The sequence below is a fragment of the Diadema antillarum genome, unplaced genomic scaffold, assembly GCF_040938485.1.
Source record: "Diadema antillarum isolate AM-2024a unplaced genomic scaffold, OU_Dant_1.0 seq00000876_RagTag, whole genome shotgun sequence".
NCBI lineage: Eukaryota > Metazoa > Echinodermata > Echinoidea > Diadematoida > Diadematidae > Diadema > Diadema antillarum.
In genome coordinates this window covers 59,504-83,582 of record NW_027271740.1, presented here as the reverse complement: position 1 = coordinate 83,582, position 24,079 = coordinate 59,504, and the positions used below count along the sequence as shown (strand labels likewise).

Genomic DNA, 24,079 nt, shown 5'->3' with positions numbered 1-24,079 from the left:
GTGAGAGTGCTGAGTCATAAGCAGCACACTTGCATCAATTCTTACTCTTGATAAGATACATGTATTAGTGAATATCTCCAACAGTGTCTTCAAGTATCAGACCTACTGCAGTGTAGCTATTAGTGTAAAAATGATGAAGAGAAGTATAATTTTCTACAGTAGGATGCAGTCATCTACAATGAAAACTGTGACTGTTTAATCTTGAAGTCAATCAGGATGGGTTTCTTTCCTCCATTCATTGATTGCCAAAGTAGATAACAGCAGAATGGCAATCTCTGTCTCTCAATGACAGTAATATATCAAACATTATCTGCCATCAGATTCTTTTGAACGTCAAGAGCAGAGCTAAACTGCAAAGTAACTGTGTTGTCCAAACCATTAAAGGCAGTGCCACTCTCTTGCAAATGCTCTTAACAATACTAATGGAAGTAGAATATTTAGATGCCTTTGCGCTGATATAACAGATACAGTCCACCTTGCCCAAGTCGAATCTATTTGAACTGAAGAAATAGCTTCGACTTAGAGAAAATTTGACTTATGAGGGGTTAAAATCAATAGAATATAAAGGGAAGAGGACTTGAAAAGACCTTCGACTTAGGCGATTATTCGACTTATGCGAGGTGGACTTAAGCAAGGTTGAATGTATGTCTTGTATGTGTTTTTATAAGAAATTGGTTATAGAAGTGCATTTTTGATGAGCTGAGATGGCATTTCAGCTTCAGTAAGCATACTGCTTGTTTCTTTCAAATCACAATGTAGCCCTGATGGAGAGAAGTCAAAGTTCATGCAAACCTAACAGTCATAGCATGTCCCTAGTGAGCTACCAGGTTAATGCAACAACTTAAACATCCTTACATTTTTCACTTTAGTTTAACTCTCTGCATGAATAATCTCCCACTTTCATTGAATTTTCTATCATATTGTGATGTGACAACTTGTATAACAACATTTGAAACTTATTACACTGAGTCTTACATCTATTTTTGCCGACAATGGCAGATGCTGATGACATGACATGGCATTGTTATCTCAAACTAACTGTGAGAATCTCATTGAGTTTAAAATTCACTTTTTAATACCTCTGTTATATCATTGTGTTTTGTTTTGTTTTGATTGTTTGTTTGTTTGTTTTTCTTTGCTCTTCCAGTCGGACATCAAAGAATCTCAGGCCAAACTGGTCAAGCAGTTGACCGCTCAGATATCCCAGTCACCGGGGCCTCCAACCAGAAAGCTCCTTGGCAAGTGCATTGCTACCGTGTTCCATGTCGGAGATACCATGGCACTCTACCAGACGACAAATCTCTGCAATGACATTATTAAGAGCAAGGATGACTCTCCCAGCTATCTGCCCACCAGACTGTAAGTACATCATCCATCGCCATGGCAACAAAGGGAGGGGGGAGAAGGGGATGTAACATCACCTGTGAAAATTCCATCATGGTGAAATACATGTCTGTATACTGTCTGGTCTTGTAGGCAAGGGTGCCAGGAAAAAATAGGAGAGCCTTCATTTCATTATGTAAGATAATTTTAAATTTGTCACCAGAAATCTTGATTTAAGAAGTAATTTATGAAGTTGGTAGAACTGTGAATGCTATATTGTTAAAATGTTGAATATTTCTACATTTTTAAGTATTGGCTGTGCAAAGTGAGTATTGCCATGCGCAGAAAGTACAGTCAACCTCGGATACCTCGACGTCGGATAAGCCGAATATCACTTACCTCGGGTGCAAAATGAAAGTCCCGATTGTTCCTATGGAGTTTCCGTGTATTAAAATTCGCGTAGCTCGAAGAAAATAACTCGAAATTCGGTTACCTCGAAGTGAAATCTAATGTCCCGATCTTAATTAACTTATTGTTTTTCCCAGCATGTTGCTCGAATCGAAATTGCAACATCACTCAGCATCTCCGATTAAGCGCGCGTGGACAGCGGAGACATGTTACAAATCTTTTCACACTCGACTGTAAATATTCTTAACAATCGCGCGCCCAAAGAAATACCCGGTAGGCCTACACAGCTAACAAGAAAAAACCCCAACACCTACCTACTACACACGTACACGATTATGCACATAGCACCCGTGCCAATGGAGTGCTTACGTTAACACTACGCTCTTTTCTTTAACCACAATGTTCTGATTTTTGATCGTGATACCGAGTAGTCATACCGTGCGCGTAGATTTCTTAACCGTCATGGCGCACCTGCTTAGGTGTTGACGGTCCACTGTTCTAACATCAATCTCCTGCGTAGTGCCTATATATATTTTTTTTTTTGGCCTTTCACGAAGTTTGTTTCATTTATTCTTCCCCGAGAAAGCAAGCTCTGGATTTTTTTTTCCAGCAATGCGATTATGAAAATAGTGTGGTATAGGATCCGGAAGTATAGGCCGAGCATAATAAAGCATGGGCGTCACCAGGGGGGGTGCGTTGGGTGCGTTGGGTGCGTTGGGTGGGTGCGTTGGGTGCGTTGGGTGCGTTGGGTGCGTTGGTTTCCCCCTTCAGATCTATTAAAAAAAAAAAAAAAAAAATCAGTCTGCGAGCGACCTCAACGCCGGACGCTAAATAATTACTCTTTTCTAATTTGTTTTTATATTTTGCACCAGGGACACACACACACACACACACACACACACACACACACACAAATAATAATAATAATTCGCACCCCTGGTCACCTGGCAGCACTGATTTTGTACATATCTATTAGTATTCTACAGTGTTTACTATTTATCGACCGTACTGTACATCCGTACGATACGGAGCACTTGTACACGTTTGCCCCATCCCACATAATCATAATTCCCTCAATGAAAAGATTTTCTTGCTTTTTTGTTAGAATTCAAGAAATCTGTCCAATTAGTTCACCCAAAAGCAGTGGCGTAACTACGGATGGGGGTGCGCCCCCCTCCCAATCCGCTGGCAAAAAAAAAAGACTTACCGAAATAGTGATTCAAGTGTTAGTAAACTGCTTTCGAATGAAAGGGTGATCAAGAAATAAGATATTTTTCTATGATTCCTTTTAACCATAATTAGATAGGTATATAGTGTGAAACATTGTTCAAAAAGTCCGGACCCGACAAAAGATTGTGATTCAGCGTGATTCCTGGTTGGCATTCTGCATAATTATAAGCAGGATGTGCGCAGTGTACTCGGTACATCCGAACGAAGAGTCGCTACAATGTTGCGCAATGTGATGTAGAGTGTATACTTTTGTACCTTACTCTTCGTTATATCAAAGCTAGATCATTGATTTTGCAGTGTTGCTTTATACATACTAGTCTATGTAAAAATGTCTTGCATTGCCAATAAAAAGACTTGCCCTGGGCTAATTCCTAACTTTTCCTTGTACATATAAGACACACATACAAACAAACACGCACAATTAGCAGTGATTAGTTTACGGGATGCTCTAAAAAAGTGCAGATTTTGGACATCCTTTCCCCGCTTGGTCACTTCGACGCCACCTCGCTGGTCATACCTCCCCCAGTCATGAACATAAACCCACACCCTTGACTACCAGTGGCGGATCCAGGGAGAGGGGCGCACCGGGCTCACCGGGCGTCCCCCCCCCCCCTTTAATTTCCAAAGCGAAAAAAAAATAATATAGCTTCAAACGGCAGTTTTTGGACAGTAAAATGTCAAAATTTTCAAGCTCGCTCGTTCCTCTCGCTCGCATTAGTCGTATTTTTTCCTGAAGTTGCTGCCAGTAATTGCCGGCAGTTGCGCCTGGTGCGCCCCCCCCCCCTTAATTTCCAAAGCAAAAAAATATAGCTACAAACGGCAATTTGGGGACTGTAAAATGTCAAAATTTTCAAGATCGCTCGCTCCGTTCGCTCGCATTTAATCTTTATGCCATTCTTCTGATGTTGCTGCCAGTAATTGCCTGCAGGTGCGCCCGGTGCGCCCCCCCCCCCTTAACTTCCAAAATGAAAAAATATGGCTAAGAACGGCAGTTTGGGGACTGTAAAATGTAAAATTTTCAAGCTCGCTCTCTTCGCACGCTCGCATTTTATTGTTATGCAATTCACCTGCAGAGATGTCAAGTTCAAAAAACTTTTATGAGTGAGATTTTTATGACTCGGCTTCTCGACGCTCGTGCGCATGCGCACGCGAACGAGGAGGGTGTCCCCCTCCCATGGTAGGGAGCTTTTTTAAATTGTTAGCTCTTAATGATGCGATCTGGCGCATACTTAAGTGAATATTTTTTACTAATTTTGAAAGGCAAAAGGGAAATATACCTTCAATTGCAACTATCACCAGATGCGTGAGAAAAATGGGTGCCATGCGTGAGATCGTGAGACAGACCCTAAATGCTTGAGTCTCACGCAGAATGCGTGAGACTTGGTAGCTCTGCACCTGGATGTTGCTGCCAGTAATTGCCAGCAGTAAGATGCGCCCGGTGCGCCCCCCCTTAATTTCCAAAGCAAAAAAAAAAGATACGGCTACAAAATGCAGTTTTGGGACTGTAAAATGTCAAAATTTTCAAGCTCGCTCGCTCACTCGCTCGCATTTAATTGTTATGCAATTCTCCCGATGTTGCTGCCACTAATTACCGGCAGTTGCGCACGTTGCGCCCCCACCTCCTTTATCTCCAAAGCGAAAAAATATGGCTCCAAATGGCAGTTTTTGGACTGTAAAATGTCAAAATTTCCAAGCTCGCTCTCTTCGCTCGCTCGCATTTAATTGTTATGCCATTCCCCTGATGTTGCTGCCAGTAATTGCCAGCAGTTTCGCCCGGTGCGACCCCCACCCCCTTAATTTCCAAAGTAAAAAAAGTATGGCTACAAACGGCAGTTTTTGGACTGTAAAATGTCAAAATTTTCAAGCTCGCTCGCTCGCTCGCTCGCTCGCATTTAATTGTTATGCAATTCTCCTGATGTTGCTGCCAATAATTAACGGCAGTTGCGCCCGTTGCGCCCCCACCCCTCCTTTATTTCCAAAGCGAAAAAATATGGCTCCAAATGGCAGTTTTTGGACTGTAAAATGTCAAAATTTCCAAGCTCGCTCTCTTTGCTCGCTCGCATTTAATTATTATGCCATTCACCTGATGTTGCTGCCAGTAATTGCCAGCAGTTGCGCCCGGTGCGCCCCCCTTAATTTACAAAGCAAAAAATATGGCTACAAACGGCAGTTTTGGAACTGTAAAATGTCAAATTTTTCAAGCTCGCTCGCTCCGCTCGCTCGCATGTAGTCGTGATGCCATTCTCCTGATATCGCTGCCAGTAATTTGTCGTTTCACACCGTCATTCCATAATCCATTTATAAGGGGTACAACCCTCTCCGGCACTTCCACACCCTCCCCCCACCCTTGCTCGCTCCCTCGCATACTACCCCCCCCCCCCCCCCCCCCTATAAGATGAAATCCTAGCTACCGGCGCGTCGGTGCCCTTTCCCCGCTTGGTTTCCCTCAAAAAACAGTAAAAGTCTAGGGATTGAGAGCTTCCTATTTTCCAAATGTCTGTCAAAAAAATCTCGTAAACATTTAGTGTCAAAACGCACCCCCCTTGAAAAAAAGCTGGTGACGCCCCTGTAAAGACTGGAATAGACAGGGCTCCACACTGACTTTATCGGGTCACCAATGTCATTGATTTTTATTTTTTGGTGGTCGAAAGTAAAATCTGCTGACTCAAAAAAAAAAAAAACCCGAGGAAAACATTAGAAAAACTAAATCGGCCCTACTAAACATAGAAAAATTGATATTAAGCATTATTGAAGTGATACAGATGCCCACGTCTTAAACAAATGAATAGAAAATTCAATCATCTTATTCTGTGTTTTAAGATTTAGCAATTAGGCGTAGAGATTATTATAAAAGTTGATGCTTATACTAGGAGGTTAAAACTTACGTTTGAAATGAGAAAGCATTTGCTGACATTTCTTAGCATCCGAAAGTTACCGTTATTATTTTCTTATTGTAAAAGCAATCATCCAACATATATTAGTATGTATTTTTAGCACCTTACGGAGCCGAATATAACCGTTAATCATTTTTAAATGTAAAAGCAAGCAACCGACATTCATTTTAGCATCTTAGCGGAGCTGAATGCTATCCTTATCCATTTCCAAACGTGAAAGCAAACATCCGCTATATGTTTTAGCATCTAACTGAGTGGGTTAATACCGTTAATCATTTCCAAATGTAAAAGCAACAATCTGTTATTTATTCTTGCATCGTAGAGAGCAGAATATTACGGTTATTCATTTCAAACATCCGACATTTATTTTATTATCGTATCCGGAGCCGAAAGGTACTGCTGTCCACTTCCGAGAGTGAAATGAATCATCTGACAATTATTTTATCATTGTACGGAGCCGAATGTTACTGTTTTTCATTTTTGAACGTCAAGGCAGACATCAGACATTCATTTTACCATCAAACGTAGCTGAATTACCGTTATTCATTTCGAAATGTAAAAGCAAATATCCAATATTTTTTTTAACAACGTATGGGGCAGAATGTTACCGCCATTCATTTCCAAACATGCCAAACGTAAAAGCAATCATTCGACATGTATTTTGATAACTTGCGGAGCTGAATGGTATTGCAATTTTACTTTCTAACGTAAAAGCAAACATACGGCATTTATCTTATCATCGTACGGAGTTTGATGTTATTGTTATTCATTCCAGAACATTAAAGCAAACATTCGACATTTATTTTAGCATCTTCCGGAGCTAAATGTTATTGCAATTTACTTTCAAATTACAAAACAAACATCCAGCATTTATTTTATCGTTAGGAGTTGAATATTATTGTTACTCATTTACGAACGTCAAAGCAAACATCAAACATTAATTTTACCATTGAACGCAGTTAAATGTTGCTGTTATTCATTTCGAAATTTAAAAGCAAACATCAGAAAGTTATTTTAGCATCGTATGGAGCAGAATATTACTGCTATTCACTTCCGAACATAAAAGCGATCATCTGACATCTATTTTAGCATCTTCCGGAGCCGAATGTTATTGCTATTTCCTTTCGAAAGTATAAGGAAACACCCGACATTTATCAAACCATCGTATGGAGTTGAATACATTGTATTAGTTTTTCATTTCCAAACGTCAAAGCAAATATTCGACATTTATTCCAGCGTCTTCCGGAGCCCAATGTTATCCTTGTTCATTTTCGAACGCAAAATCAAATATCTGACATTAGTTTTAGCACCATACGGAGCTGAGTCTTATCGTTATTCATTTCCAAAAGTATTAGCAAACATCCGACATGCATTTTAGTATCACACCGAGTCGAATATTACCGTTATTCATTTCCAAAATTAAAAGCAAACATCTGACATTTATTTTAGCATCTTACGTAGCCGATTGTTACCGCTATTCATTTTCAAAAGTAAAGGCAAACATCCGAATTTTTTTGGTGGCGCGATCGGGCCACCAAAATCTTTATTTCTGAAATTTTAATTTCAATTCCGATTTTCATTCTCTTCATTCATTTAAAAGTCGATTTAATTCCAATTGACAAGCATGCAAACAATCAGTAGGCACTACAACAGATACGATGTTGAACAACGATAAACTTTGGATAAGTCGAAGAAAATTCGACGTACGCGTACCTCGAAATTCGCGTACCTCGAACCATTTTCTTCAGTCCCGACGAATTCGAGGTATCCGAGTTTGACTGTATGTTTGAAAAAATATCAGGTTTACAGAATGAGCAGGATGAAAGCTTTGAACAAAGATTAAATGATTTGTGCAGTTTCCAGATTACACATGTCCCTTAGAACATGATGACTTTGAAGGGGATTTTTTTTTTTTTAACATGTACAATGAAACAGAGGACATGAATGTTGCTTTCTGTCTCCATTTATGTCATTTTGATCCATCTACACATATTACTTACTTCTTGTTTGGTGCAGCTGCAAAGTTGAAAATTAACACAGGCACATACGACTTTTCAGATTTGATCAAATTCAGTAAATATCTCGCAGTTGAACATTATCATATTATATGTAAAGTATATGAGAGAGAACAACTCCCATAATGCAGACTAGTATTATTACAAAGGGCAATGGGTTCAAATTGTTGTCGTAGTTAAATGGTCGTCATAGTAGCGCTCTGAGTTTGTGCAGCACCCAGGGGTTAATGTTGTGATCAGTAAACCCTATTACCAGTCCTCATGAGGCCTGTAAGTAGAGTGTGCCCTGGCAATCAGCCGCTATGGACTCTGTGTCTTGATAATGAATTAATAATGCCAAGAGAGCTACCACTCTGGGGAAAGAGAGTCAGTGTCTTGTATATTTAATCATTTTCTAGCGGAGGAAAACATCTCAGTTATTTCCCCTTGACCTGATCAGCTCATTCAAGGATGAGCTTTGCTTTAGTACAGTCAGTGCTCAAATCATTTTCTCTGTTCTCTCTAGAAACATGCTGTATGTGGAAGATTTAGACATAGTACATAATATGCGTACTAGTATACATTATTGTAGATGCAAATTATCACCCTTTCTTTGACCTGTTGAAAATATATTATTATGTTTGGTATGTATTATATATATTGGATATACATTGCATATAACTGTGGATGTTATAAATTGTTTGACAGAAGTAACACAAAAGATATAGTAGAGGGGTTTGTGTGTGTGTGTGTGTGTGTGTGTGTGTGTGTTTGCGTTTAAACAAGACTTTTAATGTAACACTAGTAAATTCAGCTTTTGATAACGTTGATTAGATTACTTCATGATATTTCTTTCCTAAAGCAGGTATTCTATGCAACTGTATAGGTCAGGGCAAATTTGTCCTCGCCGATAAAAATTATATTTCAAAAGCTGTCAAAGACAGTGTTATCAAATTTCAATCAAACATCCATAGAGCAGATGTAACTATCCTATATCAAAGTCTCCATGGCATTCTAGGTTGTGTGTGTGTTTTTTTTTTATATCGTCTTTTTTTCTTTTCTGTTTTTTTCATTGGTGAATCCTGGGTTAGTTTCAGTAGCGGTATCTGGAAAACCTGATACATGTAGTTGTCTGCCAGATGTTAGCCAGTGTGGCATGGGGCACAGATTGTGCTGGCTTGCAGATTACATTTTCCCTTTCTTTTGTGCCGCCCTCGTTTTTTACTCTTGCTGCAATAAAAAAAGAGAAATCCCTCCCCCAGGGTAGAAAGCTGTGTAAATGTCTGTAGCAAAGACCTCTATAGGGTCGTACATGTAGAGTGCCGTTGAAAAAAACAGATGATATTTCAAATCTTTTAGGTCTTAGTTTTCTCCAAGTTAGCTGGGTGGGAGGAGTAAATTCAATGTTAGGGATTTTTAAGCATTTGATGCATATTATATTATTTATTTTTCCTCTTAGGAATAGTCATATCCAAGATGATGATAGTTTGTTGATTAAGCCTGTCATAGCCATAGGGCATGAGTGTCATGTACAATGGCAGTGGCACTCAGAAACAGTGGCACCAAGAGGATTATAAATCTATCCAGCAGTGCATATGAAAATATATAAAAGCTTCTCTGCATAATGAGAAGCTAACTAAACTAGTTCTAGTGCAAACTACATAAACAGAGATGGGACTATGTATGGACATTTTACGAGAGCCACATTTTGTTTCAAATTTACTTTGTCTTCCTGGATCCAGTGAAATTCATCCTCTTTTCATATTTGAATCTTATTATTTGTCTGAACTCAAAAGAAAGGGTTTTGCAATACAACTGCATTGCAGTGTGCTTTGCCAGAATATGAAACATATGGAAAGCTGTCAAGCATATTTCTTAGCATGTATCAAAATGCTCTATGTTTTCATTAACTTCGCCTTATTGCTGCAGATTGTATTGTACTGTAAATGTCAAAAGTTTTGCACAATTAATTTTTCATACTGAGCAGCTCAAAAACATATTTGTGGGTTCTTGAATTTGCACTGTGCAATTGTCAACCAGTTTAGAATGTACAGCGAAAATTGTGAAGATATTTTTGCAGGTTTTAGAATTTGCAGTTAGCCAAAAGTAGCACGAAATACTCAAAAATTAATGTACCGCAAAATTTTTGCATTTGCATTATTACTGGGGAAAAGTTGATCCATTGAATTTCCAGTAATCTTGTGTATATTATGACATCACCTGGCCAGTTGAGTGATTGCCATAGTGATGATGGTAGGTTAGGGATGCCCATGAACAGATGTACACAATGATGAAACAAGCTGTTCTGTGACCTGTCTTAAAGTACAGTGCACACTATCAGATGTTAGCTGTCTATTCTATCGGGCAAAGTCATATATTTCCACATCGCAAAGGTCATGTACATCTGTGATATAATACTTTGGGGGAAAAAGGTATTTTGGCATGTAGGATGGTGGTATGCCTAAAGAATGTTTCCTTGAAAGTTTGTCTTGATACATGTATCAACTTAACCCATTCAGAGCAATTTGGTTTGTAGCCAAGGCATGCACTGCTATTTGGTTCGGCCGACTCTTGTTATAAGAAAGTCCTAGGGACTGGCAGTTTTCTTTTGTTATTTCAAAATTTTGTCATAACCGAAGAAGTAAAATGTATATTAGATATGTAAACAATCATTTTGAGACCTGAATTTTTACTTTGTCATGACAACATTTTCTTATTACTGTGTTCGGGAGTGCACTGTACTTGGTTAATGAAAGTATTGCTATAGGCCCCAATTTACTGAACAACAATAGAAATATTCAGTAAGAAGTCTATGAAGAGGATATTTGCTGATGTAGTATTTTTGCTTTCTCCCTTCTTCTCTATCTACACTACCTACCCCTTTTGGTCTTTATCTGCCATCTTTCTTCTTTTTCTACCCTGTATACTGCATGTCTATTTCTTCTTCTATCCCTTCATCATTGGTCTATATCCAATCTTTTATCTGATTTCTTTCCACCCTTTTCACTGTCCATTCCTCTCCCATCCCTTCTGTCTCTCTGTATCGATGTACCTGTCTTGCCACCCTTTCTCTATCCATCTCTTACTCATCTTTTTTTCTTTCTATCTCTCCATCTCTCTGTTCTCCCTACGTAGAGCTGCTGTGGCTGTTTTGGGAAAGATGTACCAGCTGCTTGGACGTCTCATGGGCAGCTCCTACTCAGAGACCATCCAGAGCCTTATTAAGGCTCTGAAAAATGCAGAGGTAAAATGCACCTACCATTTAGAATGTACAGTCCATTATTTTTTTTTCTGACATATCCCTTAAAAGAAATTGGTGTGGATTGAGCGTTTAATCTTCATACAAGCCCACTTCAGTTGAAATTCAAAATAAATGATGTTATTACATTGTTATGTATTGTTATTCTATTATATGATGTATTATATATTTTTGTTCTTCATATTCATGTTCCTATTAACATAAAAAAGAATTGGATGCTTTGTCATTCAGTGGAAAAGAATGATTGAGAGAGATGATGAGTTTTTTTTTATTTTGCATATTTTCAATAATCTTTGACTTCGATTTTCTTCGTATGCTAGAGATAGACCGGGGGCCCAGAAGATTTATTTAGCTGAAAAGGGTCACACTTTTTAATGGTCTCATCATATAAGGATGTGTCCAAGGGTCAATAAAATGAATTGCTGGCAAGTCACATCCTGTACCGTAAGCCTTGGGGCCACAAAAAGGGACCCCGAAAAGTGGATTTATTCAGCCGAAGGGGGTCACGGACAAAAGTTGGTGGATATTGTTCCTTTGGGTGTACTTATCATGAAAACAGCAATGCCAGCTATTTTGTCCTGTACTGGGCCCCAGACAGTAGCCCCAAAGGGCCCCACAAATATGGTATTATTCAGCTGAAAAGGGTCACGGCTAATTTCTTTTGCAATGGAAGTAGTTCCCATCAGAGATATCCAAAACACCAATGCCAGCTATTTTATCCTGTACGGGGCCCCAGACAGTAGCCCCAAAGGGCCCCACCCCCCATAGGCCTACGTACAAACACACACAAACATTGATTTTATTCAGTTGAAAAGAGTCACGGCTAATTTCTTTTGCAATTGAAGTAGTTCCCATCAGAGATATCCAAAACACCAATACCAGCTACTTTATCCTGTACGGGGCCCCAGACAGTAGCCCCAAAGTGCCACACCCCCATAGGTCATAGTACAAACACACACAAACATTGACTTCATTCGTGCAGCTGAGAAGAGTCACGGCTAATTTCATTTGCAATGGAAGGAGTACCCATCAGAGATACCAAGAACACCAAAGCCAGCTATGTTATCCAGTACGGGGGCCCCGGACAGTAGCCCCAAAGGAGCTCCCCCCCCCCACACACACACACACACATTAGTTTCATTCAGCTGAAAAGAGTCACGGCTATTCTTTTGCAATGGAAGTAGTACCCATCAGAGATATCCAAAACACCAAAGCCAGCTATTTTATCCTGCACGGGGCCCCAGTCAGTAGCCCCAAATTGCTCCCCCCCCCCCCCCCACACACACATTGATTTTATTCAGCTGAAAAGGGTCATGGCTACTTTCTTTTGCAATTCTATTAGTAGGCATACTCATCAGAGATATCCAAAACAATAAAGCCAGTTATTTTATCCTGTACGGGGTCCCGACAGTAGCCCCGAAGTTTTTTTTTTTTGTTTTCAGTGATCTTTTTATTAATTCCATTTCCTTTGAGAATATAACAATTCAAAAAAAATTACACACATTCTACATAACATCTGTCATAAATCATGTAGATATTCCTACAGTTATGAGACATAATCCATAATCCATAAAACAAGAATAATCATTCAATTCATTTTAAGGCAGATATCAAACAGAAGAGAGGAAACAGAATGAATTATCCGATCATTCCTTTTTAACTACAAAACAAACAAGCAGAATTCATATATGCATTTGTGAGCAATTTAGCCAAACACTAAAAAAACAGGAAATGAAATTTCTATTATATCAAAAGAACGATGACAACAACAACAACATAAACCACCCTCATTCCCACCTTTCCACCATACCCAACCCTCAACTACTCATAACTTTAAACTTTAAACCCCCCCCCCAAAAAAAAAAAAAAACACCGTCCTTCTCATCTCTAAACCACCTCCCCACCCTCTACACTACATCCACCTCCTTACCCGAGACAGACACACTCCCTCTCATCCACCTCTCATCTCATCCACCTTTCATCCACCCACCCATTTACACACCCACCCTGCACACACATCCGCTTAAAACACACACACACACACACACACACACACACATCCACTTAAACACACTTCCACACCCCCTGCACACACATTCACTCACCACAACACACAGTTATTTCTGCTCGCATTCAGAACATAATAATTATGCTAATTATGCTTAGGATATATGCTGCATACACACAATACATGCATGCACATACACATATCATACACACAATATACATATCCACATACCTGCATATATATTTTATATACACAATACTTATCTCTGAACTCAAAAATATCTAAAGAAAAGAAGTCAGTAATCAAACACATACAAAAGGGGAGAAGTACGGGTGCATAAATAAACTAAACCTTTACAAATTTTTTAAACATTCCCATTTCAGCAAATGCAAACCCGGTTTATTTCTTCTTATGGCAATATCATTCTCTTCCTTTCGACATTGCATTAATGCCTTTTTTAATTCTACCAATGTCGGTGTTATTAACTGTGACCTCGCTTTATATAACATATGTTTAACTATAAGAATAAGAGTGTTGTACAGTTTGATTCTGTGAGAAGTTCCTTCTAAACCAATATGTATATCCCGCCAAGCTAAATTACGTAACTCTTCTAACTGAAAGTACTCAATGAAATCATGCCATAAAGATTTAACTTTTTCACAGTTCCAAAATAAATGCGAGTAAGTTTCAGAGCTTTTTCCACAAAAGGAACATAAATTATCAGCCACAAAACCAAATTTCAGGAGCTGTTCCTTAGTATAAATCGCCCCGTGTAATAACTTATGTTGAAATTCTCTTAAGTCTCCAATTAGAGTTGAACTTCTGGGCCTTATAAAAATATCTCTCATACTTTTATCAGCGAAAACAAATTTTTGGTGTCCATCTCTAATTTCTAAACAGTAAGACTGCTTTAAAAGAGACACGAAATGTGAATAAATCTTCGAAGTGCACCCCTCCCCCCCCCCAACACACACACACACACACACACACACACACACTTTTTTTTGTTTTTCAACGATGTTTATTCTGTTCCATTCAAAGTAATAGAAAAAAATAACAATTTTCATTTGCTACAATTGAAATGACGAAAATATACATTTGTGATCATAATAGCAAATTTGCTATTGCTGTACATAATGACATAACGAAAATTACATTTTCATGAACAATTATCAATTTACATACAGTCACTTCCCCTATGCTCTCAAAAAAAAATTGCTTAAATTTAACAGTGATAATTCAATTCTTCTAGCATTAATCTTAATAATCATCCAAATGAATTATGCAGCAAAATTATACTGTAATAAATAATGGAACCATATTATTTATCAACCAATACCCGCCCACCTACTAACTCATATCCCTTACTGAGTCCCTATGACCACCCCCACCAGTTCCCTCCCTTCCTGTTTCCTCCCCCACCCCACACACACACACACACACACACACACATTAGTTTCATTCAGCCAAAATGGGTCACGGCTAATTTCTTTTGCAATGGAAGTATACCCATCAGAGATATCCAAAGCACCAAAGCCAGTTATTTTATCCTGTACGGGGCCCCAGACAGTAGCCCCAAAGTGCCCCCCCCCCCTCCACATACACACACATACACACACACACACACACACACACACACACACACACACGTTAGTTTCATTCAGCTGAAAAGGGTCACGACTAATTTCTTTTGCAATGGGAGTAGTACCCATCAGAGATATCCAAAATACCAAAGCCAGTTATTTTATCCTGTACGGGGCCCCACAAAGTATAGCCCCAAACACGGGTAATTTCTTTTGCACTGGAAGAAGTACATGTACCTATCAGAGATATTCAACACACCAAGGCTAGTTATTTTATCCTGCTCAGAGCCCCAGACAGTAGCTCCACAGTGTCCCATCCATTATACATGTACTGTCAATCAGCTGAAAATGGTCTTACAAATTCTTTTGTAGCATTAATATCAGGGCCTACTGAACAGAGATATCACAAACACTAAAGCAAGTCATCTTATCCTGTATACGGGGTCCCATAGGTTACAGTAGCAAAACACTCAAGAAATTTGCAAAGGAAGCATACTTTTGTATAGTGCACAACTAAGATGACCATATTACGAAAACCAGTCATTTCATCTTGTCCTGGGCCCAGGTTACAGTAGCCATACAGTGCCCCTCCCCCACATAATTATTATGACATAATTTAGCTGAAAAGAGTCATAGTTGTTTTTCTTTTACAATAATAGTAGGCCTTAGTTTACATCATAGATACCCAAAACATCAAAGCCAGTTAGGTTTTCCCAGCCAATTTCGCACTTTTGTTGGTTCATTTGATAGAAGGTTCGAATTCGTAAAATGGGTATTCAAATTGGCTGGTACCCTACGTTCATTCAAATTCGCCTTGACTTGCCGAAAAGGGTATTTCAGCCATTAAATTTCGCGAAAGACAGTCAAATTCCAAACGTGTTCATTCAAATTCAAATCATGCTATTTCTTTGTTTCAGATCATGTTAACATGTCTTTCTATGTGTGTTTTCGTTTCATCTATGAATTACTGTTATAAAGCAGTAAAAGTATCATATTTCCATATTTTTTGGTTGTTCTGTAACCAGACTGGTAACGCTCCTTCTCTTTCATATACATGTCATTATAGGCCTATACGTGTACCAGTAATGCAGATTAACTTCATTTTTTATAGTCATGACAGCACAATAGATACAGACGTATATCTCTAAAAGACATAGAAAGAATTATTTAAAAAAAAAAAACATTTGAGGATCATAACCTTGACTTCTTGGAACTGGCCGACCGCTCGTAATAAAGCGCTCGTAACGGCCAGATAATTTGTGGCTTCTTACTTCTTTGGATTCAAAAAGCACGTTAAAAAATGGTGTCAAAGTCTCTTAAACGAATACGAAAACATGAAATGCTATGATGCTTACAAAACAATAACTACGATGAAAGAAAATAAGGAAAGAGGCCAAGCATGAACATATCTGTTTAATTGACTGCAGAACATGTTAAATTAGATGGCCAGAGATCAATATGAATGAACGAGCGCAGCATGTAATCATGTGACTATATCATTATGAATTTATGAATGAACGGATGGTGGAATGGTACTTGTCTTATATATGGATTTCAGTTGAAAAAAGTGTTATTTAGAATAAGGTTAGAGGTAATGTGAATGTTTCAAAACAAATTTGAATGAAGAGATTAATATGACATTGAACTACCATGTCATCTAGGCGAAATTTTTGCTAAATTTAATTCAACATTAAAGAATTCGATTAAAAGAGGTGCGATATTGGCCCGTATGCAGGGCCCTTGACAGGTATAGCCCCAAGGTATTCCCACCCATATGAATTAAGTGTTTTTAGGTGAAAAGAGTCATGTATGCCTATATTCCTTGGCAGCTAGTGGAATTAACAGCTGAGATACGTAAAACACAATGGCCCCCAGCCAGTAGCTGGAAAGTGCTCCCGTATCATTTTATTCTAAGTGAAAAGAATCACTGCTATAATTTCTTTTGCAATGGAAGTAGTACTCAACGAGGTATCAAAAACACCGAAACCAGTTATATAGCTGTCCGGGGCCCCACGGAGTGTTCCTAAAGTGTCCCCAAATGTAATTCCACTATCAAGATCTGCATCCCGATCTATTCAATCTGTCAGATTGGGAGAGAGCGGCAAAAGTGTACGGGGACCGGGAGCATCGTGATGGGGTTGGATCTGGCAATTTTACAGATCGGGAAGAAATTTTGAACTGGTTCAAAATTTCTTCCTCATCTCCCCATCAAGATTGACCTATTTTGAATCGTAGCTCAAACGGGGAGAGAGCAGTGACAGTGTAAATACCGCGGGATGAGCGTAACAATTCCAGGTTTTTCTGACCGTAGTAACAGCGGCACAAGAACGGGAAATGTAGTCTAAACTAGACACCGACGACATGGTCCCGCTGCTGCGCCGCTTTCTTGATCAAAGCACGACCTTCCCGCTTTAACGACGCTCTCACTAAGCCCCCGTCACACTAGAGCGGATCGAGCCAACGAATGCCCAGCGGATCCGAAAATTTGGACATATGCTCACATCCGTTGCTCGTCGTTCGTGACCCGCTTGACGTTCATTGTATCCGCTAGCTGTTCGCAGAGATTCGCAGAGATCCGCCGGAGCAAAATTTTGATTTTGGACATGTCCAAAATCTTGAGCGGATGACGAACGGAATGACAATCCGCTCTGTGTTCGCTTAGCATCCGCTGATTGAAAGTTTTGGTCGCTCTGCATTCGTTTCTCATTCGTCCGCCGTTCATCCAAATTCGCCCAGCAAATGTGCACAGCAACACACGTTAATCAAACGTAGATAAAAAATAGATATTCATATATAGCACATATAATAATAATAATGATAATCATAATAATAAGAAAAAAAAAGGGTCTTATTTGCCCAGGGTAGCCTCTTCAGTGTTGTCACTGCTCTACCAGAGGGCCCTGCCATTATCATTACCCCAGCGTTGCCAGGTACCCATTTATACACCTGGGTCGAGAAGGACATCGTGGGTAAAAAAATCTTGTCCAAGGATGTAAGCACTAGGCGGGATTCGAACCCGGGTCCTCGGTTCGGGAGTCGGATCCACTATGCCACAGCCCCCCACATGACATTTCATTATACGTATTCTGACATTAAGTAATAAGAGAACATTATTCTAAACCACTGCTATAAAAGTCAACATGTAGTAAATGGGAATCTCTGAATGGAAATTGAGAATTGTGAAAGTTCGACTCCAGTTGGAGGCACTAGACGCAATGGAGGATGTTGGACTACCAACATCATCGTCACGTGATCATCAGAAGGAAGTACACTTTTTAGGGGAATCTTGAATGAGTGACATCTGGAGTATTAGTGGTTACTTCGGCTTCCTTCTTTTTGGGGCCATTTTCACAGTCACAACTATCTAAAAAAAGAAGATCACTCCAAAATCTTCGAGTGATCCCTGAGGTCACTCCAAAATTAGTGAAAATGAACATTTTCACTCCAAAGTCACTCCAATTTCACTCGAAACTCACTCTTTTTTGTTATTTACTCCTTCATGAGTGAACAATTTCACTCTTCTTTTTTTAGAGAGACAACATTACTTGACACTGTCACTGATTTGGTAAAGTGTGCGTCATCCGAGATCCGTCACGTAATTGCCGCAGTATCGCTCTGCATATGTTGGGCATTTGCTGCTCATTCGCTTTGTCCACTCAGCATCCGTTGGATGGACTGTACGCATTCGCTTTCATTCGTTACTTTATCCGCTCGTTACACGGTCAGCATATGCTCATCATTCGTCAGGCGAACGTTCGAAAACCACATTTTGCTTGCGAATTCGAGCGGATACGAGCGTATCTGGACTTTGCCAAATTTTGCCCATCCGCTAGGCATTCGCTGATTTATACGCTGTAGTGTGACGGGGCCTTTAGCTACGCTGTTCCTACGCTTTCCCAGACTCAATTATGCATGCAATTATGTGATACACTGGAAAATGTTTGCCAGAACAGCAAAACTGATGATGATCAGGAGGACGCGTTGTCGTTGTCGCGAAAATGAAGACGAAGGAGCGCATATTTAAGAAGAAGAGATGCAAACAATAAAGAGAATAAAGCAAAACACTTTGGAGCTACTGTCTGGGGCCCCGTGCAGGATAAAATATCTGACTTTGGTATTTTGATATCCGATGGATACTACTTCCATTGCAAATAAATTAGCCGTGACCCTTTTCGGCTGAATGAAACCAATATGTGTGTGTGTGTGTGTGTGTGTGTGTGTGTGTGTGTAGGGGGCACTTTGGGGCTACTGTCTGGGGCCCCGTACAGGATAAAATAACTGGCTTTAGTGCTTTGGATATCTCTGATGAGTACTACTTCCGATTGCAAAAGAAATTAGCTGTGACCCTTTTCAGCAGAATAAAATCAATGTGTGTGTGGGGGGGGGGGGGGGGGGAGGGGGTAAGGGGGCAATTTGGGCCAACTGTCTGGGGCTACTGTCTGGGGCCCCATACAGGATAAAATAACTGGCTTTGGTATTTTGGATTTCTCTGATGGGTACTAATTCCATTGCAAAAGAAATTAGCCGTGACCCTTTTCAGCTGAATGAAACTATTGTGTGAGTATGTGTGTTTGGGGGGGGGGGGGGGGGGGGCACTTTGGGGCCACTGTGTGGGGCCCCGTACAGGACAAAATAACTGGCTTTGGTGTTTTGTATATGTCTCTGATGGGTACTACTTCCATTGCAAATGAAATTAGCCGTTACTCTAATCAGCTGAATAAAGTCAATGTGTGTGTGTGTGTGTGTGTGTGTGTGTGTGTGTGTTTGTACGTAGGGCTTATAGGGGGTGGGGCACTTTGGGGCTACTGTCTGGGGCCCCGTGCAGGATAAAATAGCTGGCTTTGGTGTTTTGGATATCTCTGACTGGTACTCCTTACATTGCAAAAGAAATTAGCCGTGACTCTTTTCAACTGAATAAAATCAATGTTTGTGTGTGTTTGTACGTAGGCCTATGGGGGGTGGGGCCCTTTGGGGCTACTGTCTGGGGCCCCGTACAGGATAAAATAGCTGGCTTTGGTGTTTTGGATATCTCTGATGGGAACTACTTCCATTGCAAAAGAAATTAGCCGTGACCCTTTTCAGCTGAATAACACCATATTTGTGGGGTCCTTTTGGGCTACTGTCTGGGGCCCCGTACAGGATAAAATAGCTGGCATTGCTGTTTTCATGATAAGTACACCCAAAGGAACAATATCCACCAACTTTTGTCCGTGACCCCCTTCGGCTGAATAAATCCATTTTTCGGGGTCCCTTTTTGTGGCCCCTAGGCTTACGGTACAGGATGTGACTTGCCAGCAATTCATTTTATTGACCCTTGGACACATCCTTATATGATGAGACCATTAAAAAGTGTGACCCTTTTCAGCTGAATAAATCTTCTGGGCCCCCGGTCTAAGAGGGATTTATCCCAACATTTGGGTTTTTGTGTCAATTATGATTGTTACAGAGTTGAAAAGCAGATTATTGTAAATATTTTTTCTGTGGTTGTTTTAAGGAAATTGCATTATGGCACAGGAGAAGGTCGCAGTAATTTAATTATGCGTTCCATGCGTGGGATGAATTTGCCCCCTCAGCACATGGCTCTTTTTGTTTTGTGTTTCATACCAAAGATAAAAACAACTCAGTGACGTCTACGTAATTTATATCAATGTTGTTTCTATGTCATCCTAGCTCTGCCTCTTGAGTTGATTTCATAACCTTGTTGAGTCTGGATATGTTGTTTTATTCATCATCCAACCTGCACTTGGCGACTGTGCAATTCATCTTGAATCTTTTCCCTGTGTGAACAAGTGGCATGATGTATTTCATTTCCAAACCCTCCGCAGTCCACCGGGCGATGCGAGATCATGTGGTGTCTACAGAAGATCCTCCAAGGTCTGGGCAGTGTGACCCAGCCCCACCACCGAGACATCTACAAGGCTGCCCGGAGTGCCCTGCAGGACCGAACCATGGCAGTCAGGGTGTCTGCCTCCAAGGTATGCCTGCCACTAGACTATGATATCATATCCCCTGTTCAGACGCAAGCCAGTTTATACCAAAACTTGATAAAGAAGTGAACGTATAAAGAATCATCGTATAGCAGACAGACCATTCAGACGCTAATCTCGACCATTCTGGAAAACGTCGTATAAATGTGCAGTTTCCCCATATTGTCATGAGTGACAGCTTTGGGGCCTCACCCAGTTATACCGTTCTATTGTCGCCATACATTCAGACGCACAATGGACACAATGGAATGCTGATTCGTTATCGAGTTCTAGTTCGAAACGATGCTCTGACCGTTGTTTCATTATATGCCGTTTCGTTAGTCAGCGTTCAGACGTATAAATATTGTATAGCTATACCGTTTTGGTATAGCTATACCGTTCTAGTATAAAGTTTTTGCGTCTGAACACCCTGATAGACTGATGGTGGTCCCCTGGGGCCAGAGCTCTATCAGACTCTGCCTTTCGGAGTCAGAGAGTTCTTTCCAGGGCATAGTGAGAGAGCCGAGAGAGTCCTCAAATTGAACCGGAACTAGGCCCCCAGACTCAATCAATACTGTGTATTTAGACACCTGCCTTGATTTCTTTAGTTGCAGACACCTGCAACTTCTCAGGCAAGCAAAGCCCCTTGGCTTTAGGTGTCACTTTGGTGTGGAGATGTGTAGGGTTACCGGTCATTGCCTTTAGGATGAGCTGTTGCCATGGTTTCATGAGAGGAAGGGGATTACCAATGAATCTGTTATCCTATGGATGAGCTTAATGAGATGTGGTTGGAATGTCCCAGAGAGTTTGGTGTGCTCTGAAAGTTGGCTGATACCAGATAATTATACCATAGAAAATATATTTCTCTGATGGGAATGTCATCAGAAGTATTGATTTCCCACTTGAATAAAATTTGTGAAAAGTTAATTTATTCACAGTGAGTTGTTAATCTTTGGTGGAAGGGAACAAATTCTTCATCAGGCTTACTGCCCATCATTACCTCCGCCAAGGGAGGAGGTTATGTTTTCGTTACCGTTGGTTTGTTTGTTCGTTTGTTCGTTCGTTCATTAGTCCGTGTGCAAAATAACTAAAAAAGTAGTGAACGGATTGAGATGAAACTTGCAGGAAAGGTTGAGAATGACACGAGTAACAAACGATTAACTTTTGGTAGTGATCCCAGAATTTGGGGGAATTTATGAAGGATTTTGATATTTTAGCAGGTAGGGTCAATGAACTTGGGAGTTCAGGCTGCGCGTATTTGAGGTTTGCATGCGCGCACTAAAGCGCGTGCTCTAGTTTCTGCTGGGGAGAGGCGCGCCGCGCATCTGAGGGTTTATGACGCAACAAAGGCTTCTATATTGGGAAATTGGGCGATTTTTCAGTGGGTGAAAATCACTTATCTCTGTGGAAGAGCAAGATCATTAGTGGAAAGTAACTGCTTGGTGGAGGTCTGCGCTCTCGGAGTGCTTTTCTAGTTATCATCTGTTTCATTTGCATCATGTTTGTTGTCATTGTAATTTTGTAATCATCAACATTGCTGCAGATATTACAGGATTAATAATATCTATGTTCATAATAATGACATGATTATGAATATGGTGATGCTTGTGGTGATAATGATGGTGGTGATGGTGATGATGGTGATGATGGTGGTGATGATGGTGATGATGGTGGTGATGGTGGTGATGATAGTGATGATGGTGGTGATGATGGTGGTGAAGTTAATGGTGATTTATTTTCCATTTCATCAAAACCTGTATTGTGATTGTATAAAGTGATTGCAAAATACAGTTGAACCTCTATTATCCGGCCTCCCTTTATCCGGATCTCTCTATTATCCGGACGCAATCTCGCCGTGATTTTTTTAAATAATTACGGGAAGAAAGGGGGATTCCCACCTCCTTGAGAACTCCTACCCAAACACACATGAATTACATATTACTTCCAATATGATTAACATACATTGCATCAAATTTCCTTCCAAATTGCTTACCTTCAGACATTTCAACATCCCGAAACATCCCCAAATGTAACAATGAAAAGGTTGCAGTATACACATAACTACATGTGGTACTACAATGGGCTACATCAGTACATGTGTATGTATATGTACATGTATAAAGCATTGAGTCTCCCGTATCCGGCCAAATCCCTTATCCGGATGAGCCCCGGTCCCGACTTGTCCGGATACGAGAGGTTCAACTGTACTGAAATAAGAAATAGAAATGAACAGGTTATGGTAAGAGAATGAGTTGTGAAGTTTATGAGAGGTAATGAGTACTTGATAATCAGAAGCCACAGCACAACATGGTATAAATATACCGTGTGCTTTAAATAGTGGTTTTTTTTTGTTTTGTTTTGTTTTTTTTTTGGGGGGGGTTCTGCATGCATTTTAATGTGTTTTTCTGGTGATTTTCATGTCATTGGATGAATGCTCTATGCATTTGGTGTTTTATTTTTTCCCCCTACATACATGTATATTCATGTTTGTTTTTATGCCTCCGCCACGAAGTGGTGCCGGAGGCATTATGTTTTCGGGTTGTCCGTCCGTCCGTCCGTCCGTCCGTCCTTCCGTCCGTCCGTCCGTCCGTCCGTCCGTCTTTCCGTCCGTCCGTAATGAATTTTGTGGACAAGGTAACTATCAAAAGCTGTTGAGGTATCCTAATGAAACTTGGCATGTATGTGTATTAGGGGGTGAAGTTGTGCCTATCAACTTTTGGGTGCACGTGCTCAAGGTCAAAGGTCAAAAGGTCAAGGTCAAATACATAAAATTTCACTATTTCCACCATATCTATGCAATGCCTGAAGATATTTTTTTGAAACTTAGTGTATACATGTATTACCCAATTTAGATTCTCTGGTGAAAGTTTAGGTCATGAGGTCAAAGGTCAAAGGTCAAAAGGTCGAGTGAAAGTATTACAACTTCTTTTTTTATCTGTAAATTGGAAAATTGTTTAAGGTATCTTCATGGAACATAGTATATACATGTACTGACTGGCAGTGGTTATCTAGAGAATGTAGGGTTCATGGTATCAAAGGTCAGGGGTCAAAGGTCAAGTGCAACACTTCAAAATTTTACTATTTCCCTCATGTTCATGCAATGCCAGCAGGATTATTATTATTTTTTTTTTACACTTGGTGTATGCATGTGTAACCTAATAGAAATTCTCTGGAGAGTTTTTCTTTTTCTTTTTCTTTTTTTGGTTTCCCTCAAAGGTCAAAAGGTCAAAGATCAAGTGAAAGTGCTGAACTAACTTTTTCCTCCATATCTCAGAAGTGGCTCAATTTATCGTGAAACTTACTGCATATTTATGCATGTTCTACCTGAAAGTGATTATCTTATGAATTTTAGGGTCAAAGGGCAGATGAACATGGTAACAATTTACTATTCAGTACAGAAATTGCACTTTTTCT

The 24,079-nt window shown here is 40.0% G+C and overlaps 1 protein-coding gene across 1 annotated transcript in view; it reads left to right on the top strand.

The window, feature by feature from the left end:
* The window catches only part of LOC139740715 (HEAT repeat-containing protein 5B-like), an 87,598-nt gene that overhangs the window by 36,983 nt on the left and 26,536 nt on the right, over positions 1-24,079 (top strand). Inside the window, exons 4-6 of the mRNA XM_071651280.1 lie at positions 1,148-1,359; positions 10,985-11,093; positions 20,525-20,674. Of these exons, the coding sequence (XP_071507381.1) occupies positions 1,148-1,359; positions 10,985-11,093; positions 20,525-20,674 (471 nt within the window). The remainder of the gene's footprint in view (positions 1-1,147; positions 1,360-10,984; positions 11,094-20,524; positions 20,675-24,079) is intronic.